The sequence below is a fragment of the Oncorhynchus masou genome, chromosome 27 (assembly GCF_036934945.1).
Source record: "Oncorhynchus masou masou isolate Uvic2021 chromosome 27, UVic_Omas_1.1, whole genome shotgun sequence".
In the NCBI taxonomy this organism is placed as follows: domain Eukaryota; kingdom Metazoa; phylum Chordata; class Actinopteri; order Salmoniformes; family Salmonidae; genus Oncorhynchus; species Oncorhynchus masou.
In genome coordinates, this window is record NC_088238.1 from 15,008,276 (window position 1) to 15,033,400 (window position 25,125).

Below are 25,125 nucleotides of genomic sequence, written 5' to 3' on the forward strand. Positions count from 1 at the left end.
TTTATTTTAATTGACTGATTTCCTTAGATGAACTGTAACTCAGTAAAATCTTTGAAATTGTTGCATGTTGCATTTATATTTTTGTTCAGTGTACATAGTGCATCTTTAAAATAAAGTATTTCCGATGAACACATTATTCTTGCAGCCCTCAGGTGTTGCCTATATTGCCTTCGGACTTGCCTGGAAACCAGAAAGTAGCGTTTGAATCAGGAAAGTTTCCTCTGCATCTCACATTTCTGCCCGACCCAGAATTGTATGTCGGGTTTCCAGGCAAGTGTAGGACAGGCCAAAGATTTTCTCTGGGCTTCGGCCACTTCATTTTGTCGCGCACTCTTCTAGTCACTGTCTGGCTAGCTAACTGATGTTACGAAACTGAAGAAATATTTTTTAAATTTTTATTTTTGCGCAATACACACCTGGAATCGGCTGGGGCTTCTCAGCTCACGTTTTCAATTATGATATATTGCAGGTTTTATATGTATACGCTAACCACACATTTAGCATGCATCACTCCAATCTCTGCAAAATCAAGTGTTGTAGAATGTCCCCCGTAGACAGTAAAGAAGGCGAGATATCCCACTCCCTAATTATTTCTGGTCCACCATCTTTGTCTCCACCCACAACAAGCAGAGAGTAACGTTACTGTACATCAGTTTCTAAACCTGTCCGCAACTAGTCGGAACTTTGTTGCACGTTTTAGGTTTCCACTAGTTACCACAGTCACAAAGTCAAAATTGGCTTTATTGTAAAACTTCCTTAAAGCAAAAATGAGCTTAATTTAATGAACGTAATTTAAGCCAATGCATAAGGTTACTTATAAAATCAACATTTAAGAAGCGAAATTGTAGAAAGGTGGTGTTTATGACTTTGTGGCCCTGGTAACAATGACGCCCGCTCGATTGTTAATGCGATGACGCAACCACAAAACAGCTACACTTAGCTTTTTTTATATAACCTGTGATCCAAATTATTATTTGATTAATTAACTTGATTGTCACTTTAAAAAAATATTTCATCAAGAGACCAATTGCTTGTGAACAGAATACATTTATACAGATTTCCCACACTTTGATTTCCAAGTGCTATCGAATCATCACAGAGAAAATACACATTTGTCCAATAATTTAGATGCAATTTGAGGGGAAAATGTTCCAAACGAACCCAAAACAATCAGTTTTATAGGGGATCTATTTACTGTGACAGTTTCCAGAAACAGCACAATGTTCATACAGTACTGAAGTAAATGCTTTATTAAAGGTTCTGATAAGAATGAGGAACCCGGTTGGTGTGTAATACGTTGCAGCTGATATCAAAACATCATTTTCGTCTACTATTAGAAAAGAGTTGGCCATTATCATCTGTAATAATATGTTCTTTGGTCACGGTAACATTTAAAGAGCAAATTAAATCATCACATGGATTCAGTGATGAGTACAGAATTCAATACAAAGCAATATAAAGAGTTATTACATGTTTAAAGGCATTTACATCATAAAGTACAACTTGTGGATGCCTATTACAGCTTAGAACCAGACAAAGGCAAAGGCACTTGGAAAGAACCAGACTGAAAATGAGACACTAATCAGTAACTAAAACCGGTTAAATCCATCCTCACAACAATAGTTATAACAGGGCATTGTGTGTGTCAGGTATAGCATTGACTACTGTATATGTGGCAGAGTGTGGGGAACAGGACCAGAGTCAGCTCTAACTGAGCCAGAGGATAAACATGGGAGGTCCCACCCAGGAAGAGCAGGACAGCCAATGGGAGACAGGCCTCGTGTCATGTGACGGCCATGTTCTGGCCCACCGCCTCAGGGGTGAGGAACTGCACTTTGGGCACGGTGAGGGCCGAGTTGTTCCTCCGCATGGTGCCGGAGCTCCCGCCACCGTTCCTCATGGAGTTGTTCCGCCTCATTGAGTTCCTCTTCCTCAGTGAGTTCTGGTGGCTCAGTTCGCTCTTCTGCAGCGTCTGGATGAGTATGGAGGGCTTCTCGTCCAGCTCGCGGGCCGAACACCTCGGCGTCGCCACCTTGACCGTGTTCCCAAACTTGGAGTAGTCCACCGAGTACACCCCGTCCTCCTCGGTCACGATGGGCACGAAGCGGTGACCCCACTGGATCTCCTCGGTGACGTAGGAGGTCCGGGCCTGGGTGGTGATGCCCGTGGTCTCCACCACACCCTCCAAGATCACAATCACCTCCAGGTCGCTGCACTGCAGCTCCATGGCCGACAGGTCGTACAGCGGACTGTCCTTATTGATGGTATGACAGATAATGAGTGGCGCCAAGAGGAAGATGGAGTTACTCGCCGCGGCGCTCTCCGTTTGCACGTCGATCTGGTGGATAGGGATGACCTCGCCTTCGGGGGTGGTGGTCTTGCGTACCACCTGGAGGCGGACGGCAGCGCCAATGATCATGGACTTGCGGAGGTCGCCCACACGGGTCATGAAGCAGAGGCGGTTGTTGCGCACGGCGATGACGGCATTGCGGCTGAAAATAAGATATGACAAGAAAAGATAACTTTATTGTCCATTTTCTTTACCGATCACATTTTCTTTACAGATTTATCTGTCAGCCAGAGTGTACCCCCTGGATCAGATTTGTCAGCCAGAGTGTACCCCCTGGATCAGATTTGTCAGCCAGAGTGTACCCCCTGGATCAGATTTATCAGCCAGAGTGTACCCCCTGGATCAGATTTGTCAGCCAGAGTGTACCCCCTGGATCAGATTTGTCAGCCAGAGGATCAGATTTGTCACCCCCTGGATCAGATTTGTCAGCCAGAGTGTACCCCCTGGATCAGATTTGTCAGCCAGAGTGTACCCCCTGGATCAGATTTGTCAGCCAGATCAGATGTACCCCCCCCTGGATCAGATTTGTCAGCCAGAGTGTACCCCCTGGATCAGATTTATCAGCCAGAGTGTACCCCCTGGATCAGATTTGTCAGCCAGAGTGTACCCCCTGGATCAGATCTGAGGGCTTGCTCAAGGGCACAACAGCTGGAGATGGCATGTGTACAAAACCCTCAAACATTGACCATTCAAAACCCGCTCTCTGAATCTGGGGCATAGAGACACAAACTTTACAACTCTTTTTCAGTATCTAGGATAATGATATGGATATACTAGGGCTGTATGATATGGATATACTAGGTCTGTGTTATATGGATATACTAGGTCTGTATGATATGGATATACTAGGTCTGCATGATATGGATATACTAGGTCTGTGTTATATGGATATACTAGGTCTGTATGATATGGATATACTAGGTCTGTGTTATATGGATATACTAGGTCTGTATGATATGGATATACTAGGTCTGTATGATATGGATATACTAGGTCTGTGTTATATGGATATACTAGGTCTGCATGATATGGATATACTAGGTCTGTGTGATATGGATATACTAGGTCTGTGTTATATGGATATACTAGGTCTGTGTTATATGGATATACTAGGTCTGTGTTATATGGATATACTAGGTCTGTATGATATGGATATACTAGGTCTGTATGATATGGATATACTAGGTCTGTGTTATATGGATATACAAGGTCTGCATGATATGGATATACTAGGTCTGTGTTAGTTATATGGATATACTAGGTCTGTGTTATATGGATATACTAGGTCTGTGTTATATGGATATACTAGGTCTGTGTTATATGGATATACTAGGTCTGCATGATATGGATATACTAGGTCTGTGTTAGTTATATGGATATACTAGGTCTGTGTTATATGGATATACTAGGTCTGTGATATGGATATACTAGGTCTGTGTTATATGGATATACTAGGTCTGTGTGATATGGATATACTAGGTCTGTGTTATATGGATATACTCGGTCTGTATGATATGGATATACTAGGTCTGTGTTAGTTATATGGATATACTAGGTCTGTGTTATATGGATATACTAGGTCTGCATGATATGGATATACTAGGTCTGTGTTATATGGATATACTAGGTCTGCATGATATGGATATACTAGGTCTGTGTTATATGGATATACTAGGTCTGTGTGATATGGATATACTAGGTCTGTGTGATATGGATATACTAGGTCTGTGTTATATGGATATACTAGGTCTGTGTGATATGGATATACTAGGTCTGTGTTATATGGATATACTAGGTCTGCATGATATGGATATACTAGGTCTGTGTGATATGGATATACTAGGTCTGCATGTTATATGGATATACTAGGTCTGTGTGATATGGATATACTAGGTCTGTGTTATATGGATATACTAGGTCTGCATGATATGGATATACTAGGTCTGTGTTATATGGATATACTAGGTCTGTATGATATGGATATACTAGGTCTGTGTGATATGGATATACTAGGTCTGTGTTATATGGATATACTAGGTCTGTATGATATGGATATACTAGGTCTGTGTTATATGGATATACTAGGTCTGTGTTATATGGATATACTTGGTCTGTATGATATGGATATACTAGGTCTGTGTTATATGGATATACTAGGTCTGTGTTATATGGATATACTAGGTCTGCATGATATGGATATACTAGGTCTGTGTGTTATATGGATATACTAGGTCTGTATGATATGGATATACTAGGTCTGTGTTATATGGATATACTAGGTCTGTGTGAGTTATATGGATATACTAGGTCTATGTGATATGGATATACTAGGTCTGTGTTATATGGATATACTAGGTCTGCATGATATGGATATACTAGGTCTGTGTTATATGGATATACTAGGTCTGTGTTATATGGATATACTAGGTCTGTGTGATATGGATATACTAGGTCTGTATGATATGGATATACTAGGTCTGTGATATGGATATACTAGGTCTGTATGATATGGATATACTAGGTCTGTGTGATATGGATATACTAGGTCTGTGTTATATGGATATACTAGGTCTGCATGATATGGATATACTAGGTCTGTGTTATATGGATATACTAGGTCTGTGTGATATGGATATACTAGGTCTGCATGATATGGATATACTAGGTCTGTGTTATATGGATATACTAGGTCTGTGTTATATGGATATACTAGGTCTGTATGATATGGATATACTAGGTCTGTGTGATATGGATATACTAGGTCTGTGTGATATGGATATACTAGGTCTGTGTGATATGGATATACTAGGTCTGTGTGATATGGATATACTAGGTCTGTGTGATATGGATATACTAGGTCTGTGTGATATGGATATACTAGGTCTGTGTGATATGGATATACTAGGTCTGTGTGATATGGATATACTAGGTCTGTATGATATGGATATACTAGGTCTGTGTTATATGGATATACTAGGTCTGTGTGATATGGATATACTAGGTCTGTGTGATATGGATATACTAGGTCTGTGTTATATGGATATACTAGGTCTGTGTGATATGGATATACTAGGTCTGTGTTATATGGATATACTAGGTCTGTGTTATATGGATATACTAGGTACGTATGATATGGATATACTAAGTCTGTATGATATGGATATACTAGGTCTGTATGATATGGATATACTAGGTCTGTATGATATGGACATACTAGGTCTGTGTGATATGGATATACTAGGTCTGCATGATATGGATATACTAGGTCTGTGTGATATGGATATACTAGGTCTGTATGATATGGATATACTAGGTCTGTGTTATATGGATATACTAGGTCTGTGTTATATGGATATACTAGGTCTGTATGATATGGATATACTAGGTCTGTGTTATATGGATATACTAGGGCTGTGTTATATGGATATACAAGGTCTGTGTGATATGAGCAAATAATCTAACAATCTAATCTAGCATGCAACCTTATAGAGAATCAAACAGCGTGGAGGAGGAACTGCGCTGTGATTGACAAGGGGTGGGGCTAAGTGTCTGTGGGAAACAGCCACAAGAGGAGAGGGAGAGACTGCAAACAAAGTAAACTATAAAAACAGGCTTTACACAGGGTTTAGTGGCATCTCATATATTGCATGAAATATGGATCTCTTGTGATATGGATATTGCGATTTTGATGCAAATTCGATTAATTGTGCAGCCATACCATGCACCAGATTTTTCCAGTTGGGACTTCGGATTCGAAGCGGCAACCCTTCGGATGCTGGCCCATCTCTCTTTATCCTCTACCTCTCCAGGGTGAAGTTTGTCCTAGGTACAGAACTAGGATCAGCTTCTGCTCCCCCAATCCTAACCTTTACCATTAGTGGGGTAAATGCTAAACTGACCCAAGATCAGCATCTAGGGGCACCTTCACCCTACACTGTTGCTGGCCCACCTCTCCAACCTAATCTGACCTGTAGGCTACCATCCTACCTGAAGATGAGCGTCTCGGCGCGGCGGTGCGACTGGGCTGTCTTCATGAAGATGCACCCCAGCATAATGGCATTGATGATGAGGCCAGCGATGTTCTGGAAGATGAGGACGGCGATGGCCGTGGGGCACTGCTCTGTGATCATACGGTGGCCAAAGCCGATGGTCACCTGGACCTCGATGGAGAACAGGAAGGCTGAGGTGAATGACCTGTAGAGCAGAGAGAGAGGGTCAAAGGTCAGGGGTCAGAGGAAATTAAAGTTAAAGAGGAGGGAGACGTTGGACGTAAATATTGGTCACGGGTCAGATGTTTGTTGTAGACATCTGATCCTACATTTGTAATAGAGGTGTAGAGACCTGATCCTACATCTGTAATAGCGATGTAGAGACCTGATCCTACATTTGTAATAGCGATGTAGAGACCTGATCCTACATTTGTAATAGAGGTGTAGAGACCTGATCCTACATCTGTGGGGAGGGTAGAGGCCTGATCCTACAGCTGTAATAGCGGTGTAGAGACCTGATCCTACATCTGTAATAGTGGTGTAGAGACCTTATCCTACATCTGTAATAGTGGTGTAGAGACCTGATCCTACATCTGTAATAGTGGTGTAGAGACCTTATCCTACATCTGTAATAGTGGTGTAGAGACCTTATCCTACATCTGTAATAGCGGTGTAGAGACCTGATCCTACATCTGTGGGGAGGGTAGAGACCTGATCCTACATCTGTGGAGAGGGTAGAGGCCTGATCCTACATCTGTGGGGAGGGTAGAGGCCTGATCCTACATCTGTAATAGTGGTGTAGAGGCCTGATCCTACATCTATAATAGCTATGTAGAGACCTTATAAAAACATCTGTAATAGCGGTGTAGAGACCTGATCCTACATCTGTGGGGAGGGTAGAGACCTGATCCTACATCTGTGGGGAGGGTAGAGACCTGATCCTACATCTGTGGGGAGGGTAGAGGCCTGATCCTACATCTGTAATAGTGGTGTAGAGACCTGATCCTACATCTGTAATAGCGGTGTAGAGACCTAATCCTACATCTGTGGGGAGGGTAGAGGCCTGATCCTACAGCTGTAATAGTGGTGTAGAGACCTGATCCTACATCTGTAATAGTGGTCTAGAGACCTGATCCTACATCTGTAATAGTGGTGTAGAGACCTGATCCTACATCTGTAATAGCAGTTTAGAGACCTGATCCTACATCTGCAGTGAGGATAGAGACCTGATCCTACATCTGCAGTGAGGATAGAGACCTGATCTTACATCTGTGGTGAGGGTAGAGAGGTCACAGGGGTCAGAGGAGCAGGAAGCTACTGGACAGGCAGTGTGGTTTCCTATGGCTTCCTGTCCTCATCTGCGTCCCCTACAACCACTGATCTCAGAGGACTAAATAATGAGAGCAAAACGTTGGAGACGTTAAAGGGGCAATCAGCAGTTGAAACAATAACAAAGCGTGCTACACTCCCCTGTTTGGGTAAAAGCTGAGGGATGGGGCCTGAGAAACGGAACCACTCTCCAATTCATACACAGAGCTATGGATGCAAGGACTGACCATCCATGATATCAAAAGTGTAGTTTTAACCATGTCTCAGTGGCCTTGTGGTTAGAGTGTCCACCCTGAGATGGAAGGTTGGGAGCCCTATACCAAATACTGTAACAATGGGACCTGATGCATCTCTGCTGAGAACTCAGCATTCGGGAGATTGGGGGTAAGGCCTTGTGATAGACTAGTGTCCTGTACTTGTACATCAAGCTGCCTCATGCTTCCTGCTCACACATGCCAATGCTCGTGCAAAGCTACATACTTTACTTCCACGTTTTGAGGCTTTATAGTGTTTGTTTACATTGACTTTGTGTACAAACATTGGAATAAAACAAGCTTATATTTTGCATTCTGCTGGGGTATGAGAGTTGAACTATAAATTATACTAATATTCTTCAAGAATCCATTGGTACATGTTATTAATTTATGAATGCAGCAACTGCAGATTGGCCCTTTAAAGGGATACTTCAGGATTTTGGCTATGAAGCCCTTTATCTACTTCCCCAGAGTCAGATGAACTCCTGGATACTATTTGTATGTCTTGCATACAGTTTTGTCTTCATTGCCAAAATCCCAAAGTATCCCTTTAAGTTCCTTATAATTTGAAGGAAAATCCTTTTTTTCTATGGCAAGGAGCTCAATCATATAACTGTAACAGTGTTATCACAGAAAATAGCAGTTATTCTGAAACTGAGTTTAAGTAATTACTTCACTAAAAGTCCCCAATAAATCCATATAATTTAATCCCGCCCTTAAATTACGCAATTTACACACAAAATACAGAAGTATATACAAGCTAAATCTCCAAACATCAACAGTTTAAAATATCTATAGAGTCTATACTATACTACTCACTTGACGTTGGTGACGCACTGCTCAATGCCAGACGTGCGGTTGGGTACAAGGTCTCCATGGGCAAAGGCCACGAGCCACCAGCACATGGCGAAGAGGAGCCAACTACACAGAAAAGTCATGGTGAAGATGACCAGGGTGAAGCGCCATTTCAGGTCCACCAGAGTGGTGAAGACGTCTTGCAAGAATCTTCCCTGTTCTCGGATGTTCTTGTGCGCCAAGTTGCAGGATCCGCTCTTGGCGATGAAGCGGGCTTTGTTCACCCGGTCCCTGAACACTGGTTTGCGGTGGATCCTCGAAGCAAGCCCCGGTAGGGAGAACTCCTCCGGGATGATGCTTTTCCTCGCCAACATCCTTACTGCATTTGCAATAAGAGGGAAAAAGTCGGATGGTTTCAGTAAACCGAAGTGTTTTTAGTCGTGCGTAATTATCCTGTCAGCTTGCGTAAAACATGATTCAAAGTTGGATAAATTCGTATTATTTTGCAAAGTTTTTCATCGATTTGATTTCAATTAACTTCTATCACATTAAGGTTGGTAGCTCCAGCGCCACTTCCAAAAAGTTGTACTGACGGGTGAGAGTTTCCAGGCAGTCACAGACCCAGGGCGCATCCCAAATTCTCTTGACGTAGCTGCTCCGCTCTATGGGCGGGATGCAATGCACTTCTGGCTTTGTTCAACAAAGAGGAAAACCAATAACTACTAAATTGTGTTTTTGTTTTATTGATTTAAAAGCAAAACAATATATGTGTGCCCGTTGGACCGTATGTTTGGTTAATTAATCAATACCGGTATTTGAGGTAATGGTTAAACCATCCCATTACTGGGTCCAAATTAAAATATCATTGATGTTTTATTTTTAAACAAGGCAAGTGTGATAGAAAAATGACTCCCAACAGTAAGCAAATTATTGCTGTGTTATTACATTAGTATAGGGATGATTATTAGGATAAGTCCGATTCCCATTGATAACCAAGAGATGGCGCCATTTAGTAAGCGAGGAGGTGTGTGGTGTGTTGTGTGTGAGAATGAGAGTGAGTGTGTGAGCGTTTTAAACCCAAAAAGCACTTTCAACTCAAAGCACATTTTTATTATCAGTTCAAGTGTAAAAAAAGGTAGGCACACAGTGTAATGATCAACTATGTCTATATTTAAAACATCTGTTAATTATACACAATGTACATATGAGACAGACACAAGCCCACAATAAAATGGAAAAAGACAACCTGTAGTCTCGGAATTATATAGATTATTATTGATAATATTTGAACATATATTTCTGTGCACATTCCCAAGATTGAAAATATAAATAGTAAAAGCAGGGAAGATGATATAATCTCTGTGATATGGATCAAGGATATATGCAGTCTGAATTACCATAGATCTATATATCTATAAGTAGAGTGTACCGGCTCTTTCCATGATATAGACTGACCAGATGAATCCAGGTGAAAGCTATAATTGCTTATTTATGTCACTTGTTAAATAAACATCAATCAGTGTAGATGAAGGGGAGGAGACCCGGTTAAATAAGGATTTTTAAGCCTTGAGACAACTGAGACATGGATTGTGTGTGTGTGTGTGCCATTCAGAGGGTGAATGGGCAAGACAGAATATTTAAGCCTTTGAATGGGGTATGGTAGTAGGTGCCAGACGCACCGGTTTGAGTGTCAAGAACTGCAATGCTGCTGTGTTTTTATATTTAGAACCTAAAAAGTTTTTTTTCGGCTGTCCCCATAGAACAGGATTCTCCAACTGGCGGCCCGCAGGCCCGAATTTGGCCAGCGGGTGGTTTTATTTGCCCCCCCAAGCTTTCTGAGCACCCCCCCTACAAAGCAAAACAGGAAATCAGCTCCAAGTTATTTATTTAAATAGATCTATTCCCATCTATTCCCAATTTAAGAAATCTATTCCTCTCTATTACATATACTGTAATAGAGACACGTGATCGTATAAAAATGTAAGCAAGGTTGAATATGATCATGTTTTAGTTAAACATTATATCTGTTTGGGCTTCTAGCAGGCAAAAAAAGGGTTCTCCTATGGGAACAGCCAAAGAACCCTTCTGGGACCGTTCTTTAGAAGTGTAGGATTAACAGACAGTCATAGCCGTACACACCACAGCCACAATAGCCTGCCACTCATCTCCAATGTCATTCTCCTAGACTATACAGTTGAAGTCAGAAGTTTACATACACTTAGGTTGGAGTCATTAAAACTCGTTTTTCAACCACTCCACAAATGTCTTGTTAATTAACAAACTATAGTTTTGGCAAGTCGGTTAGGACATCTACTTCATGCATGACAAAAGTAATTTTGTTAACAGATTATTTCACTGTTTCACATTTACAGTGGGTCAGAAGTTTACATACACTAAGTTGACTGTGCCTTTAAACAACTTAGAACATTTCAGAAAATGATGTCATGGCTTTAGAAGCTTCTGAAAGGCAAATTGACATCATTTGAGTCAATTGGAGGTGCACCTGTGGATGTATTTCAAGGCCTTCCTTCAAACTCAGTGCCTCTTTGCTTAACATCATGGGCAAATCAAAAGAAATCAGCCAAGACCTCAGAAAAAAAAATGTAGACCTACACAAGTCTGGTTCATCCTTGAGAGCAATTTCCAAATGCCTGAAGGTACCACATTCATCTGTACAAACAATAGTATGCAAGTATAAACACCATGGGACCACCCTGCCGTCATACCGTTCAGGAAGGAGACGCATTCTGTCTTCTAGAGATGAACATATTTTGGTTTGAAAAGTGCAAATCAATCCCAGAACAACAGCAAAAAACCTTGTGAAGATGCTGGAGGAAACAGGTACAAAAGTATCTATATCCGCAGTAAAACGAGTCCTATATCAACATAACCTGGAAGGCCGCTCATCAAGGAAGAAGCCACTGCTCCAAAACCGCCATAAAAAAGCCAGACAACGGTTTGCAACTGCACATGGGGACAAAGATTGTACTTTTTGGAGAAATGTCCTCTGGTCTGATGAAACAAAATTAGAACTGTTTGGCCAGAATGACCATCGTTATGTTTGGAGGAAAAAGGGGGAAGTCGAAGAACACCATCCCAACCGTGAAGAACGGGGGTGGCAGCATCATGTTGTGGTGGTGCTTTGCTGCAGGTGGGACTGGTGCACTTCACAAAAGAGATGGCATCATGAGGAAAGAACATGATGTGGATATATTGAAGCAACATCTCAAGACATCAGTCAGGAATTTAAAGCTTGGTCGCAAATGGGTCTTCCAAATGGACAATGACCCCAAGCATACTTCCAAAGTTGTGGCAAAATGGCTTAAGGAAAACAAAGTCAAGGTATTGGAGTGGCCATCACAAAGCCCTGACTTCAATCCCATAGAAAATTTGTGGGCAGACCTGAAAAAGCGTGTGTGAGCAAGGAGGCCTACAAACCTGACTCAGTTACACCAGCTCTGTCAGGAGGAATGGGCCAAAATTCACCCAACTTATTGTGGGAAGCTTGTGGAAGGCTACCTGAAACGTTTGACCCAAGTTAAACAATTTAAAGGCAATGCTACCAAATACTAATTGAGTGTATGTAAACTTCTGACCCACTAGGAATGTGATGAAAGAAATTAAAGCTGAAATAAATAATTCTCTCTACTATTGTTCTGACATTTCACATTCTTAAAATAAAGTGGTGATCCTAACTAACCTAAAACAGTGAATTTTTACTAGGATTAAATGTCAGGAATTGTGAAAAACTGAGTTTAAATGTATTTGGCTAAGGTTTATGTAAACTTCCGACTTCAACTGTATATCAGTGCTCTATATCTATAGTCATTCTGCTCTCATGATGTCATCGTTCTAGAGAGGGGTGAGTGTTGTGTGTCCACACTTTCTGACAGACTGACTCCAAAGTGCTGCTTGCCCATAAAAAGACAACTCTGGTGAAGGATAGCAGCCACACTATAGGGGTCATGTTGTTGACCTTTGACCTTTACATGGACCCCCCGCCACAGCAGAAGCTACATTAAATATACTTAGCTGCTACTCACTTATAATGTATACAATGGAGAGTATGGAGGTTGAGGGGAGATACGTAGCCTGGAATCCAAGCTAAACGAAACAAGGGTTCAGTCTTGTTCAACCAGGCTAGAAGACGCCTACCCATTCTTAGATTATAGAGAGGGAGTCTTGAGTTGAAAACACGAGTGGGAAAACAGACCACACGTGTGTAAGGAAAGTAGGGCAGGAATTCTGGGTTGTGAGTTTGGGATTGAATAAGAATGAAGAATGATTTAAAAAACGAATTTCTTGAGATGAGAAACCGCTTTACACTGACAAACAAAACAACACAGCAGTATATCGGTAAAAACAGATACTGACATTCTTCAAAGTGTAGCTTACAATAATCAGTTTGGCATTCAGGCTATAATACAATACAAAGAAGTCAATATAAAATGATCATTGTTCGATATGCAAAATAACTATAAATATTCAGGTACTACAGTGGGACAGTGGCACAGCTCCCCAGACACCAGGTTTAATACTGAAAATAAAACCACTTTCCTTACCAATTACACCAGCCAGCACCATGTATGGTAGAAACTAACGCTGGCCTGGCTTATGGCAGGTAGAAGAAAGCGGAATCTTCCCTTATCATTTAGGGCTGGATCTTAACTTAACACCAACATGCGTAACTCAAAGTTTTGACATACATCTTGACATGGATGTGTGGTTTACAGTACACAAGTTCTGTATGAGTTGAAGTTAGGCACATCTCACATTAAGATTCAGTCCTTTAGAGAACACCCATTGGGTGAAAGCTGTCCTTTTTCAAAGAGGAGTCAGTGACCACAGTCCCATGGTTCAGTCAGCATCGCATCTAATCAGACAGACAAAGGGTCCCCGGGCTAAAAATGCTCCAGCGATATACCCTACAGTGTTTGTACCAATGTAGTAATACTACAGTATACCTGCTTATTGCTTACCTATGAATAATGGTGTAAAATATATACATACATCATATAGTAATAAGTAACTAAATATATAATTTAAACATAAAACATTTCAGTAAAGCTTTGTAAAATTGTAATCATATTTAACAACCGATTGTGATCCTTCCACGACCAAGTTAATAGGTCACTCATTCAATCAATAACTCAATAACTAATATATTACCAATAATCAACACAAGAAGGCCATCAGTGGTGTTTTGGGAAGCAGTGTTTCCCCTACCATTACCAAGTGGAGGTGGTCAACTGGCCTGGCTCCATTTCCCCTGTCGAAAACCTACACTATGAGCTTCAGTCAATAATGGTAATAATATCTGGAACTCTGCGCCCCACCTAAGCATTGTGGGAAACACTGAGGAGGCTGATTCATTGATAGACTGATGGTGTGCTGGCTGCAGTGTGTGAGCCTACATGTCAGCCCTGACGAAGGAAGCGAACATGCCGTCCTCGTTCTCCAGAAGGGTCTCTGGTTTGTCGATCTCTAAGATGTTCCCTCGCTTCATCACGATCACCAGGTCAGCTTCCAGGATGGTGTGGACACGATGCTGCATGAAGAACACACAGACGCACGCACACAGACATTACATTACATTTGATTGAGTGTTTAATTACACAAACAAAGAGGAAGGGATGCAATGCAGCTTTGATTTGTAATGGTTCCAGACAGACAGAGATAAACTGTGCTGAGAAAAAATAACACATACCTGAATGTGTTTTCATTTAGTCTTATCTCACAACCCCAAGAGTCATCCTCCAAGAGCCAACTGCTAAGATTAGATGTAGTACCCCTCCTTAACCCCCAGCCAGATTAGATGTAGTACCCCTCCTTAACCCCCAGACAGATTAGATGTAGTATCCCTCTCTTTAACCCCAGACAAATTAGATGTAGTATCCCTCTCTTTAACCCCAGACAGATTAGATGTAGTATCCCTCTCTTTAACCCCAGACAGATTAGATGTAGTATCCCTCTCTTTAACCCCAGACAGATTAGATGTAGTATCCCTCTCTTTAACCCCCAGACAGATTAGATGTAGTACCCCTCTCCTTAACCCCCAGACAGATTAAATGTTGTAGCCCTCCTTAACCCCCAGACAGATTAGATGTTGTAGCCCTCTCTTTAACCCCCAGACAAATTAGATGTAGTACCCCTCTCTTTAACCCCCAGACAAATTAGATGTAGTAACCATCTTTAACCCCAGACAGATTAGATGTAGTATCCCTCTCTTTAACCCCAGACAGATTAGATGTAGTATCCCTCTCTTTAACCCCCAGACAGATTAGATGTAGTATCCCTCTCTTTAACCCCCAGACAGATTAGATGTAGTATCCCTCTTTAACCCCCAGACAGATTAGATGTAGTATCTCTTTAACCCCCAGACAGATTACATGTAGAATCTCTTTAACCCCAGACAGATTAGATGTAGTATCCCTCTTTAACCCCCAGACAGATTAGATGTAGTACCCCTCTTTAACCCCCAGACAGATTAGATGTAGAATCTCTTTAACCCCAGACAGATTAGATATAGTATCTCTTTAACCCCAGACAGATTAGATGTAGAATCTCTTTAACCCCCAGACAGATTAGATGTAGTACCCCTCTTTCACCCCAGACAGATTAGATATAGTATCTCTTTCACCCCAGACAGATTAGATGCAGTATCCCTCTTTAACCCCCAGACAGATTATATGTAGTATCTCTTTAACCCCCAGACAGATTAGATTAGAATCTCTTTAACCCCCAGACAGTTAGATGTAGAATCTCTTTAACCCCCAGACAGATTAGATGTAGAATCTCTTTAACCCCAGACAGATTAGATGTAGTATCTCTTTAACCCCAGACAGATTAGATGTAGAATCCCCCAGACAGATCTTTTTAACCCCCTTTAACAGACAGATTAGATGTAGAATCTCTTTAACCCCCAGACAGATTAGATGTAGAATCTCTTTAACCCCAGACAGATTAGATGTAGAATCTCTTTAACCCCCAGACAGATTAGATGTAGAATCTCTTTAACCCCAGACAGATTAGATGTAGAATCTCTTTAACCCCAGACAGATTAGATGTAGTATCTCTTTAACCCCAGACAGATTACATGTAGACAGACAGATTAGATGTAGAATCTCTTTAACCCCCAGACAGATTACATGTAGAATCTCTTTAACCCCAGACAGATTACATGTAGAATCTCTTTAACCCCCAGACAGATTACATGTAGAATCTCTTTAACCCCAGACAGATTAGATGTAGTATCTCTTTAATCCCCAGACAGATTAGATGTAGAATCTCTTTAACCCCCAGACAGATTACATGTAGAATCTCTTTAACCCCCAGACAGATTAGATGTAGAATCTCTTTAACCCCCAGACAGATTACATGTAGAATCTCTTTAACCCCCAGACAGATTAGATGTAGAATCTCTTTAACCCCCAGACAGATTAGATGTAGAATCTCTTTAACCCCCAGACAGATTACATGTAGAATCAGACAGATTAGATGTAGTATCTCTTTAATCCCCAGACAGATTAGATGTAGTATCCCTCTCTTTAACCCCCAGACAGATTACATGTAGAATCTCTTTAACCCCCAGACAGATTAGATGTAGTATCCCTCTCTTTAACCCCCAGACAGATTACATGTAGTATCCCTCTCTTTAACCCCAGACAGATTACATGTAGAATCTCTTCATCCCCAGACAGATTAGATGTAGAATCTCTTTAACCCCCAGACAGATTACATGTAGAATCTCTTTAACCCCCAGACAGATTAGATGTAGAATCTCTTTATCCCCAGACAGATTAGATATAGAATCTCTTTAACCCCCAGACAGATTACATGTAGAATCTCTTTAACCCCCAGACAGATTAGATGTAGAATCTCTTTAACCCCCAGACAGATTAGATGTAGAATCTCTTTAACCCCAGACAGATTAGATGTAGAATCTCTTTAACCCCAGACAGATTAGATGTAGAATCTCTTTAACCCCCAGACAGATTAGATGTAGAATATCCCCAGACAGATTAGATGTAGAATCTCTTTAACCCCCAGACAGATTACATGTAGAATCTCTTTAACCCCCAGACAGATTAGATATAGTATTTCTTTAACCCCCAGACAGATTAGATGTAGAATCTCTTTAACCCCCAGACAGATTAGATGTAGAATATCTTTATCCCCAGACAGATTAGATGTAGAATCTCTTTAACCCCAGACAGATTAGATATAGTATCTCTTTAACCCCCAGACAGATTAGATATAGTATCTCTTTAACCCCCAGACAGATTAGATATAGTATCTCTTTAACCCCCAGACAGATTAGATGTAGTACCCCTCTTTAACCCCCAGACAGATTAGATGTAGTACCCCTCTTTAACCCCCTGACAGTGGTCTCAGACAGCATGCAGTACCAACCCGGGAGGCTGTAGAGGCCTGGAAGGCAGGGTGGGACAGGGCCTACTTGTGAGTCCTCACTAAGACACTGAAGAGGCTGTCCTGCTGTGCTAGCAGGTTGACTGCAGAGTCACACTCCACTAGCTGCCCCGCGGAGAACACCAGCACCTGTTCAGCCTCCAAGATGGAGGACACCAGGTGCTGGGTGGCAGAACGGAGAGAAGGAACCAAGGATAGATGGGAAGACAGAAGGAGAGGAGCAAGGACAGACAGACAGGGAAAACAAGGAAAAGAAGACAGGTGAAGGAAGGACAGCAGACAAGCTGTTTGAGTCTCGAGAGGCTAACGTGTCGATTCAGAGTTGAGATCTGCAGCACGCTTAACTTAAATATCCATCAATCTCCCACTGACATCAATCAATTATTTACAGGAATGTTCGAGTTGCGCCTTATCTCAACTCTGAATCGGTCCGTAAATGCATTTGGAGGCGTGAGAAGCATCTGGAGATATGAGAAGCATCTGGAGATATGAGAAGCATCTGGAGATATGAGAAGCAGAGGTACAGTATGATGAAACAGGAGACATTGGAAAGATAGGATGAAGGAGAGGAGGAAATCTAAAAGCTAGGAGAAATCAGCTAGTCCTAGTCTCTATGCTTTCTCCAAGGATTGATCCATAGAGAGAGAGAGAGAGCAGACCAAGAGGAGTCTCCACATCTATACAGAGAATACCTTCCAGATCTGACCTTTCCACCTAATGACCTACAGGCTGCAACAGACTTACTGCAATAGTGACGACGGTTCGGTCGGCGAAGGCTGTCATCACCACCTTCTGTAAGACATTCTCCTATAAGGGTGAGAAATGACAGGTAGGTCAGCTCTTTTGGTCGTGGACCAAATGGCACCCTATTCCTTGCATAGTGCACAACTTTTGACAAGGGCCCTATGGCTCTTAGTGCACTTTACAGGGAATAGTGCACTTAATAGGGAATAGTGTGTCTTCTGGAGCACAGTCTTAGATACAGCCATGCACACTCCACAGCAATGTCACTGCATTGTGAGTGCTGTCCCCTCTACGCTGTCTGCATCAGTGCGATGGTAGTTTGATAGAGTGTACCTGTCAGGGTCAAAGGTTAATGCTACGGCTGTGATCATAATGTCCTCATATTGATGCTGGCCTGCTTGTCCCTACAAAAAACAAACAGAGAGTCGCACACTCTATATATAAACTGCCAGTAATTTATATATAAACTGCCAGGGATTGGAGCTATGAACTATGCATGCCACCGGACTGAAACCTGAGAGGCTGGAGGAGAGTGACGGTCCTCACTGTTGCGCAACAATCGCAACAAAACTTAACGGCCCCTCAAGATAGAATCCTTAATTGAAACAATAACAGCGTGTTCTCCCAGCCTCAGGATGGGGCTGAAGAGTAGAATCACTCTCAAAAACATAGACAGAGCTGTGGATGCAAGGACTGACCAACCAATGATATCAACATTATAGTTGTAAACATGTTTTGAGGCTTTACAGTGTTTGTTTACATTTACATCGTTTACAAACATTGGAGTAAAACAGGGTTATATTTGGGGTTCTGATGGGGTATCGACAGTTGAACTAAGCTCATTTATCAGTTATGTTCTTTAAGAATCAATGGGTACACATCATTCATTTATAAGTCCAAAAATGGATATAGCAACTAAGGATTCAGGCTTTCATGGAAATCAGTGCTTCATTTCCAAACAGGGGGCCCAATGAAGAGTATGTGGCTGGTTGAAATGCATGGCCGTGTGTTCTGCTATTGACCAAACCTCTATGTACAGGGCTCAATAATGAACGTCATATGTAACCCTGGCAACTCAAATAATAAACTCGTAATAGGAGGACAAATATAAAGATGGCTGGTTTGTGTTTTTATAATGTACCTGAGATTATACTTGTGCTTTATGTTTGTACCCATATGAGGTGAAAGTAATGTCATAGATGTGTCTGTAAACAATGAAAAGAGCAGAAAATGAAACATGATTATAATGCCACTAAAGAGCTAGTGATGGAGGGTACATGGCTGTTAGGGTGTGTGAGCTCACCGTTGCCATGTCGATAGATGCAGTGGCTTCATCCATAATGAGGATGGAGCTCTTCCTGACGAAGGCTCTGGCCAGACAGAACAACTGCCTCTGACCCACACTGAAGTTCTCCCCTCCCTCTGTCACCACCGCGTCTGGAACACACACACACACGCACACGCACACACACACACAGTTGTTATTAAGGCAATCGTCTTTTTGAAATCTCACATTTTAGTAGCATATTCTCCGATTAGTTTTTCCTTTCAATATGCTTTCCCAAAGATTGTGTGGTTAGAGGTGGCCAGATTGTGTGGTTAGAGGTGGCCAGATTGTGTGGTTAGAGGTGGCCAGATTGTGTGGTTGCAGGTGGCCAGATTGTGTGGTTAGAGGTGGCCAGATTGTGTGGTTGGAGGTGGCCAGACTGTGTGGTTAGAGGTGGCCAGATTGTGTGGTTAGAGGTGGCCAGATTGTGTGGTTAGAGGTGGCCAGATTGTGTGGTTGCAGGCTGCCAGATTGTGTTGTTGAGGTTGCCAGATTGTGTGGTTGCAGGTGGCCAGATTGTGTGGTTGCAGGCTGCCAGATTGTGTTGTTGCGTGTTGCCAGATTGTGTGGTTGGAGGTGGCCAGATTGTGTGGTTGCAGGCTGCCAGATTGGGTTGTTGTAGGTGGCTAGATTGTGTAGTTGGAGGTTGCCAGATTGTGTGGTTGCAGGCTGCCAGATTGGGTTGTTGTAGGTGGCCAGATTGTGTAGTTGGAGGTTGCCAGATTGTGTGATTACAGATTGCCAGATTCCAAACAGCAGGCAGGCAGGCAGGCAGGCAGGCAGACAGACAGACAAACACATACCTAGTCCCCCAGAAAGGGCTTTGACCATGTTCTTCAGCTGGGCGATTTCTAGCGCCTCCCACAGTCTGTCATCAGTACAGGTACGCTCTGGGTCCAGGTTAAACCTGCCAGGGAGACATGACATCAGTACAGGTACGCTCTGGGTCCAGGTTAAACCTGCCAGGGAGACATGACATCAGTACAGGTACGCTCTGGGTCCAGGTTAAACCTGCCAGGGAGACATGACATCAGTACAGGTACGCTCTGGGTCCAGGTTAAACCTGCCAGGGAGACATGACATCAGTACAGGTACGCTCTGGGTCCAGGTTAAACCTGCCAGGGAGACATGACATCAGTACAGGTAAAATACCAGGTTAAACCTGCCAGGGGACAGACATCAGTACAGGTACGCTCTGGGTCCAGGTTAAACCAGGGAGACATGACATCAGTACAGGTACAGGTTAAACCTGCCAGGGAGACATGACATCAGTACAGGTACGCTCTGGGTCCAGGTTAAACCTGCCAGGGAGACATGACATCAGTACAGGTTCTGGGTCCAGGTTAAACCTGCCAGGGAGACATGACATCAGTACAGGTACGCTCTGGGTCCAGGTTAAACCTGCCAGGGAGACATGACATCAGTACAGGTACGCTCTGGGTCCAGGTTAAACCTGACATCAGTACAGGTACGCTCTGGGTCCAGGTTAAACCTGCCAGGGAGACATGACATCAGTACAGGTACGCTCTGGGTCCAGGTTAAACCTGCCAGGGAGACATGACATCAGTACAGGCTCTGGGTCCAGGTTAAACCTGCCAGGGAGACATGACATCAGTACAGGTACGCTCTGGGTCCAGGTTAAACCTGCCAGGGAGACATGACATCAGTACAGGTACGCTCTGGGTCCAGGTTAAACCTGCCAGGGAGACATGACATCAGTACAGGTCGCTCTGGGTCCAGGTTAAACCTGCCAGGGAGACATGACATCAGTACAGTATAAACCTGCCAGCTCTGGGTGGGTCCAGGTTAAACCTGCCAGGGAGACATTATAACCAGGGAGACATGACATCAGTACAGGTACGCTCTGGGTCCAGGTTAAACCTGCCAGGGAGACATGACATCAGTACAGGTACGCTCTGGGTCCAGGTTAAACCTGCCAGGGAGACATGACATCAGTACAGGTACGCTCTGGGTCCAGGTTAAACCTGCCAGGGAGACATGACATCAGTACAGGGTCTGGGTCCAGGTTAAACCTGCCAGGGAGACATGACATCAGTACAGGTACGCTCTGGGTCCAGGTTAAACCTGCCAGGGAGACATGACATCAGTACAGGTACGCTCTGGGTCCAGGTTAAACCTGCCAGGGAGACATGACATCAGTACAGGTACGCTCTGGGTCCAGGTTAAACCTGCCAGGGAGACATGACATCAGTACAGGTACGCTCTGGGTCCAGGTTAAACCTGCCAGGGAGACATGACATCAGTACAGGTACGCTCTGGGTCCAGGTTAAACCTGCCAGGGAGACATGACATCAGTACAGGTACTCTGGGTCCAGGTTAAACCTAGCTCTGGGTCCAGGTTAAACCTGCCAGGGAGACATGACATCAGTACAGGTACGCTCTGGGTCCAGGTTAAACCTGCCAGGGAGACATGACATCAGTACAGGTACGCTCTGGGTCCAGGTTAAACCTGCCAGGGAGACATGACATCAGTACAGGTACGCTCTGGGTCCAGGTTAAACCTGCCAGGGAGACATGACATCAGTACAGGTACGCTCTGGGTCCAGGTTAAACCTGCCAGGGAGACATGACATCAGTACAGGTACGCTCTGGGTCCAGGTTAAACCTGCCAGGGAGACATGACATCAGGTACAGGTACTGCCTTCCAGGTTAAACCTGCCAGGGAGACATGACATCAGTACAGGTACGCTCTGGGTCCAGGTTAAACCTGCCAGGGAGACATGACATCAGTACAGGTCGCTCTGGGTCCAGGTTAAACCTGCCAGTTCATGACATCTGTTACAGGACATACATCAGTCTGGGTCTGGGTCCAGGTTAAACCTGCCAGGGAGACATGACATCAGTACAGGTACGCTCTGGGTCCAGGTTAAACCTGCCAGGGAGACATGACATCAGTACAGGTACGCTCTGGTTAAACCTGTCCAGGTTAAGGTTAAACTGCCAGGGAGACATGACATCAGTACAGGTACGCTCTGGGTCCAGGTTAAACCTGCCAGGGAGACATGACATCAGTACAGGTACGCTCTGGGTCCAGGTTAAACCTGCCAGGGAGACATGACATCAGTACAGGTACTGGGTCCAGGTAAACCTGCCAGGGAGACTGACATCAGGTCCAGGTTAAACCTGCCAGGGAGACATGACATCAGTACAGGTACTATCTGAAATACAGAGAGACAGAGAGAGGGACAGAGAGAGGGACAGAGAGAGACAAACAGACAGGGAGAGACCAGGCAGGAGAGAGAGAACCCACTACTGTCTGTGGATGACCATAACAGGCAATGGCCCAGTGTTTGGACTGGGGCCCATCCACTTAGCTAAAACTCCCGCAGCACACAGCCAGAGGGGATCCTCACTCACTACCACACTATCTCGTACTACAACTGTTCCACTGGGTCTAATGATGTGGCAATGCTTAACCATGGTGAGGCATCTATAGTAGCTCTGGCTGACTCTCTCTAACTGCCATCGGCACAGTGTTATTGTAGGACCAATCACCCAAGGCCTCTGTTCATGTAAACATCACCATGACAACGGGCTGGCTCAACGCACAGTCCTCTCACTTACTGCCACATTGGATGGGTCGTTATTTCTTATCGGGACGAGAATGTCTTTCTAAATAAACACCACATGCTCTTTGTGTTTTATAACAAACACAGCAGCTCAGTTATCTGCTAATACTCCAAACATCTTCAAGCTGTGGTACTACAGAGAGAGAGAGAGAGAGAGAGAGAGAGAGAGAGAGAGAGAGAGAGAGAGAGAGAGAGAGAGAGAGAGAAGAGAGAGAGAGAGAGAGAGAGAGAGAGAGAGAGAGAGAGAGAGAGAGAGAGAGAGAGAGAGAGAGAGAGAGAGAGAGAGAGAGAGAGAGAGAGAGAGAGAGAGAGAGAGAGAGAGAGACTATCCAATGTCCTGGGAGCGGGATGAACTTTCATGACGTCTGCTGAGGAGTTTCATATTTTAACCAAACAAACATTTGTTTAGCTTCATTTTTACTTCATAAAGTCAACTGAATTAGGCCCACTGTTACTGTTCTGTTATTGTCTTCTGAACAATATATCATAGTACACTAAAGTAGTTTTCTCGTAGGCAGACGGTTATCTGTTCAACTTCCTAAACCACAACACTCTAGTCCTCATGGCAGTCGCTGTGTGGAAACAAAGGTGTTAATGATTATACATTGATTATAATCTACTGATCTATTTCTCCACTGAGAGACATGACGAAGTTACTGTTTATTATAATGTGTCTCTTATGTCAGCTTCTGGGCACGTTCCTGTGTGCATGTCTGTGATTGTCAACAGCCAGAGCACGTGGTCCTGACCCAATATCGTGGTTCTAACCTTCTGCAAGTACACACCGGCTCACACACACACTGACTGGCTCTCACACAGACACACACCTGGTTCTTCACTGCACGTACAGTGTCCTGGTAAGGGTTCTAACATTCTAAGGTTCTACACGTAGCCGACGTACCGGATGGATCCGCTGAACAACACCGGGTCCTGGAGGATGATGGACAGACGAGACCTCAGGGTCTGGAGGGGCAACTTACAGATGTCTATACCATCAATGATGATCCGCCCTGAGAGGAGATGCAGAGAGAGAGATACAGACAGAGAGAGAGATACAGACAGAGATACAGACAGAGAGAGAGAGAGATACAGACAGAGAGAGAGAGAGAGACAAAGAGATACAGACAGAGCAAGAGACAGAGAGGGAGAGAGAGAGAGAGAGAGAGATACAGACAGAGTCAGAGAGAGATACAGAGAGAGAGATACAGACAGAGAGAGAGAGAGATACAGAGAGATACAGACAGAGAGAAAGATAAAGAGCGAGCGAAAGAGAGAGATACAGACCGAGAGAGAGAGAGAGAGAGATACAGAAAGAGAGCGATACAGACCGAGAGAGAGCGAGAGATACAGAAAGAGAGAGAGAGCATCAAAGCATATATGGTCTGGTTGTTGATGCCATTCTGTTCTGTATATTGTAGAAGATTACACAAGTAAGCTGAACATCACATTTATTATCATTACTCACTGAAGATATTTCACGTTTCTACTCTATTTATTTAGTCTATTTCTGGGGACATTATCTTCCCAAGAATGTCCACTGGCGAGTCTATTAGTACGACTACAGTCAACATCGTAGTGTTCAAGCTCGCTCCCTCTGCCTTTATAAGGGGACACTGGGAACAAATATGTGTCTTAATTCATTGTTAAGTAAAATACATTTGTCTGCGGCAGCTCGTGTGGAAAAAGAGAGCATGTTGGGTTTGGTGGAAGATGGGTTTGTCTGAATCGGCTGACTAGGAGTGGTGTAAATACAAAGATTATTCAGAGTAAAACCTGAATATTATCATATGGTTGTTGATCAGTGGATTCTGACAAATGACAGATGTTCAACGAAGGAAATAAATCCAGAACATTATGTTTTGATGATTCTATTTATGACATTTGGCCAGAGGCTGGAGATATGCATTCTAACAATAACAGGCCCCCTGCAGAAAGTTGTGTACAAAGGACAACTAAATATGACATCATCATAGGATGTCAGGATGACAGTGACCACAGGGCCGTACTGTGTAAACAGAGGAAACTAAAGGGAGGCTATGGATTTCAGCAGAGGACCTATTTCCCTTTATCAGATGAGAATAAACACAGCTCCACTCAAACTAACTATCATATTATAAGCCTCCCTCGGACTTTTGAATGGGCACTTTGGGACAGGAAAGTCAAGGAAATAGTTTGACCATTGGTGTCAGCGTTTGGTTGCAGTCACCATAGTTATGTTATGTCCACTAACACTTCACTACTGAAAAAGAGTCGGAGGGCCTGTGAGGAGGATTGTGAGGAGGACTGTGGGGAGGACTGTGAGGAGGACTGTGAGGAG

General features: G+C 43.3%; 2 protein-coding genes across 2 annotated transcripts in view; both read right to left on the reverse strand.

The window, feature by feature from the left end:
• Positions 1–1,235: 1,235 nt before the first annotated feature.
• On the reverse strand, positions 1,236–9,338 carry kcnj8 (potassium inwardly rectifying channel subfamily J member 8). The gene is made up of 3 exons (XM_064939330.1): positions 8,742–9,338; positions 6,338–6,544; positions 1,236–2,492 (listed from the first exon to the last, which is right to left on the reverse strand). The coding sequence occupies exons 1-3, from the start codon at positions 9,089–9,091 to the stop codon at positions 1,784–1,786; spliced, it is 1,266 nt and encodes a 421-aa protein (XP_064795402.1). The 5' UTR covers positions 9,092–9,338; the 3' UTR covers positions 1,236–1,783.
• A 467-nt stretch (positions 9,339–9,805) lies between these two features.
• Positions 9,806–25,125, reverse strand: part of abcc9 (ATP-binding cassette, sub-family C (CFTR/MRP), member 9) — a 75,841-nt gene continuing 60,521 nt past the window's right edge. Inside the window, 5 exon segments of the mRNA XM_064939331.1 lie at positions 9,806–14,265; positions 17,892–17,954; positions 19,195–19,328; positions 20,022–20,125; positions 23,710–23,818. Of these exon segments, the coding sequence (XP_064795403.1) occupies positions 14,128–14,265; positions 17,892–17,954; positions 19,195–19,328; positions 20,022–20,125; positions 23,710–23,818 (548 nt within the window). The 3' untranslated portion in view covers positions 9,806–14,127.

Coding starts and splice junctions, on each gene's coding strand:
- kcnj8 (XM_064939330.1), bottom strand. CDS start 9,091: ATGTTGGCGAGGAAAAGCATCATCCCGGAGGAGTTCTCCCTACCGGGG. Junction 6,545..8,741: donor CAGTGCGTCACCAACGTCAA/GTGAGTAGTATA, acceptor TCTGCTCTACAG/GTCATTCACCTCAGCCTTCC. Junction 2,493..6,337: donor GCCGAGACGCTCATCTTCAG/GTAGGATGGTAG, acceptor TCTTATTTTCAG/CCGCAATGCCGTCATCGCCG.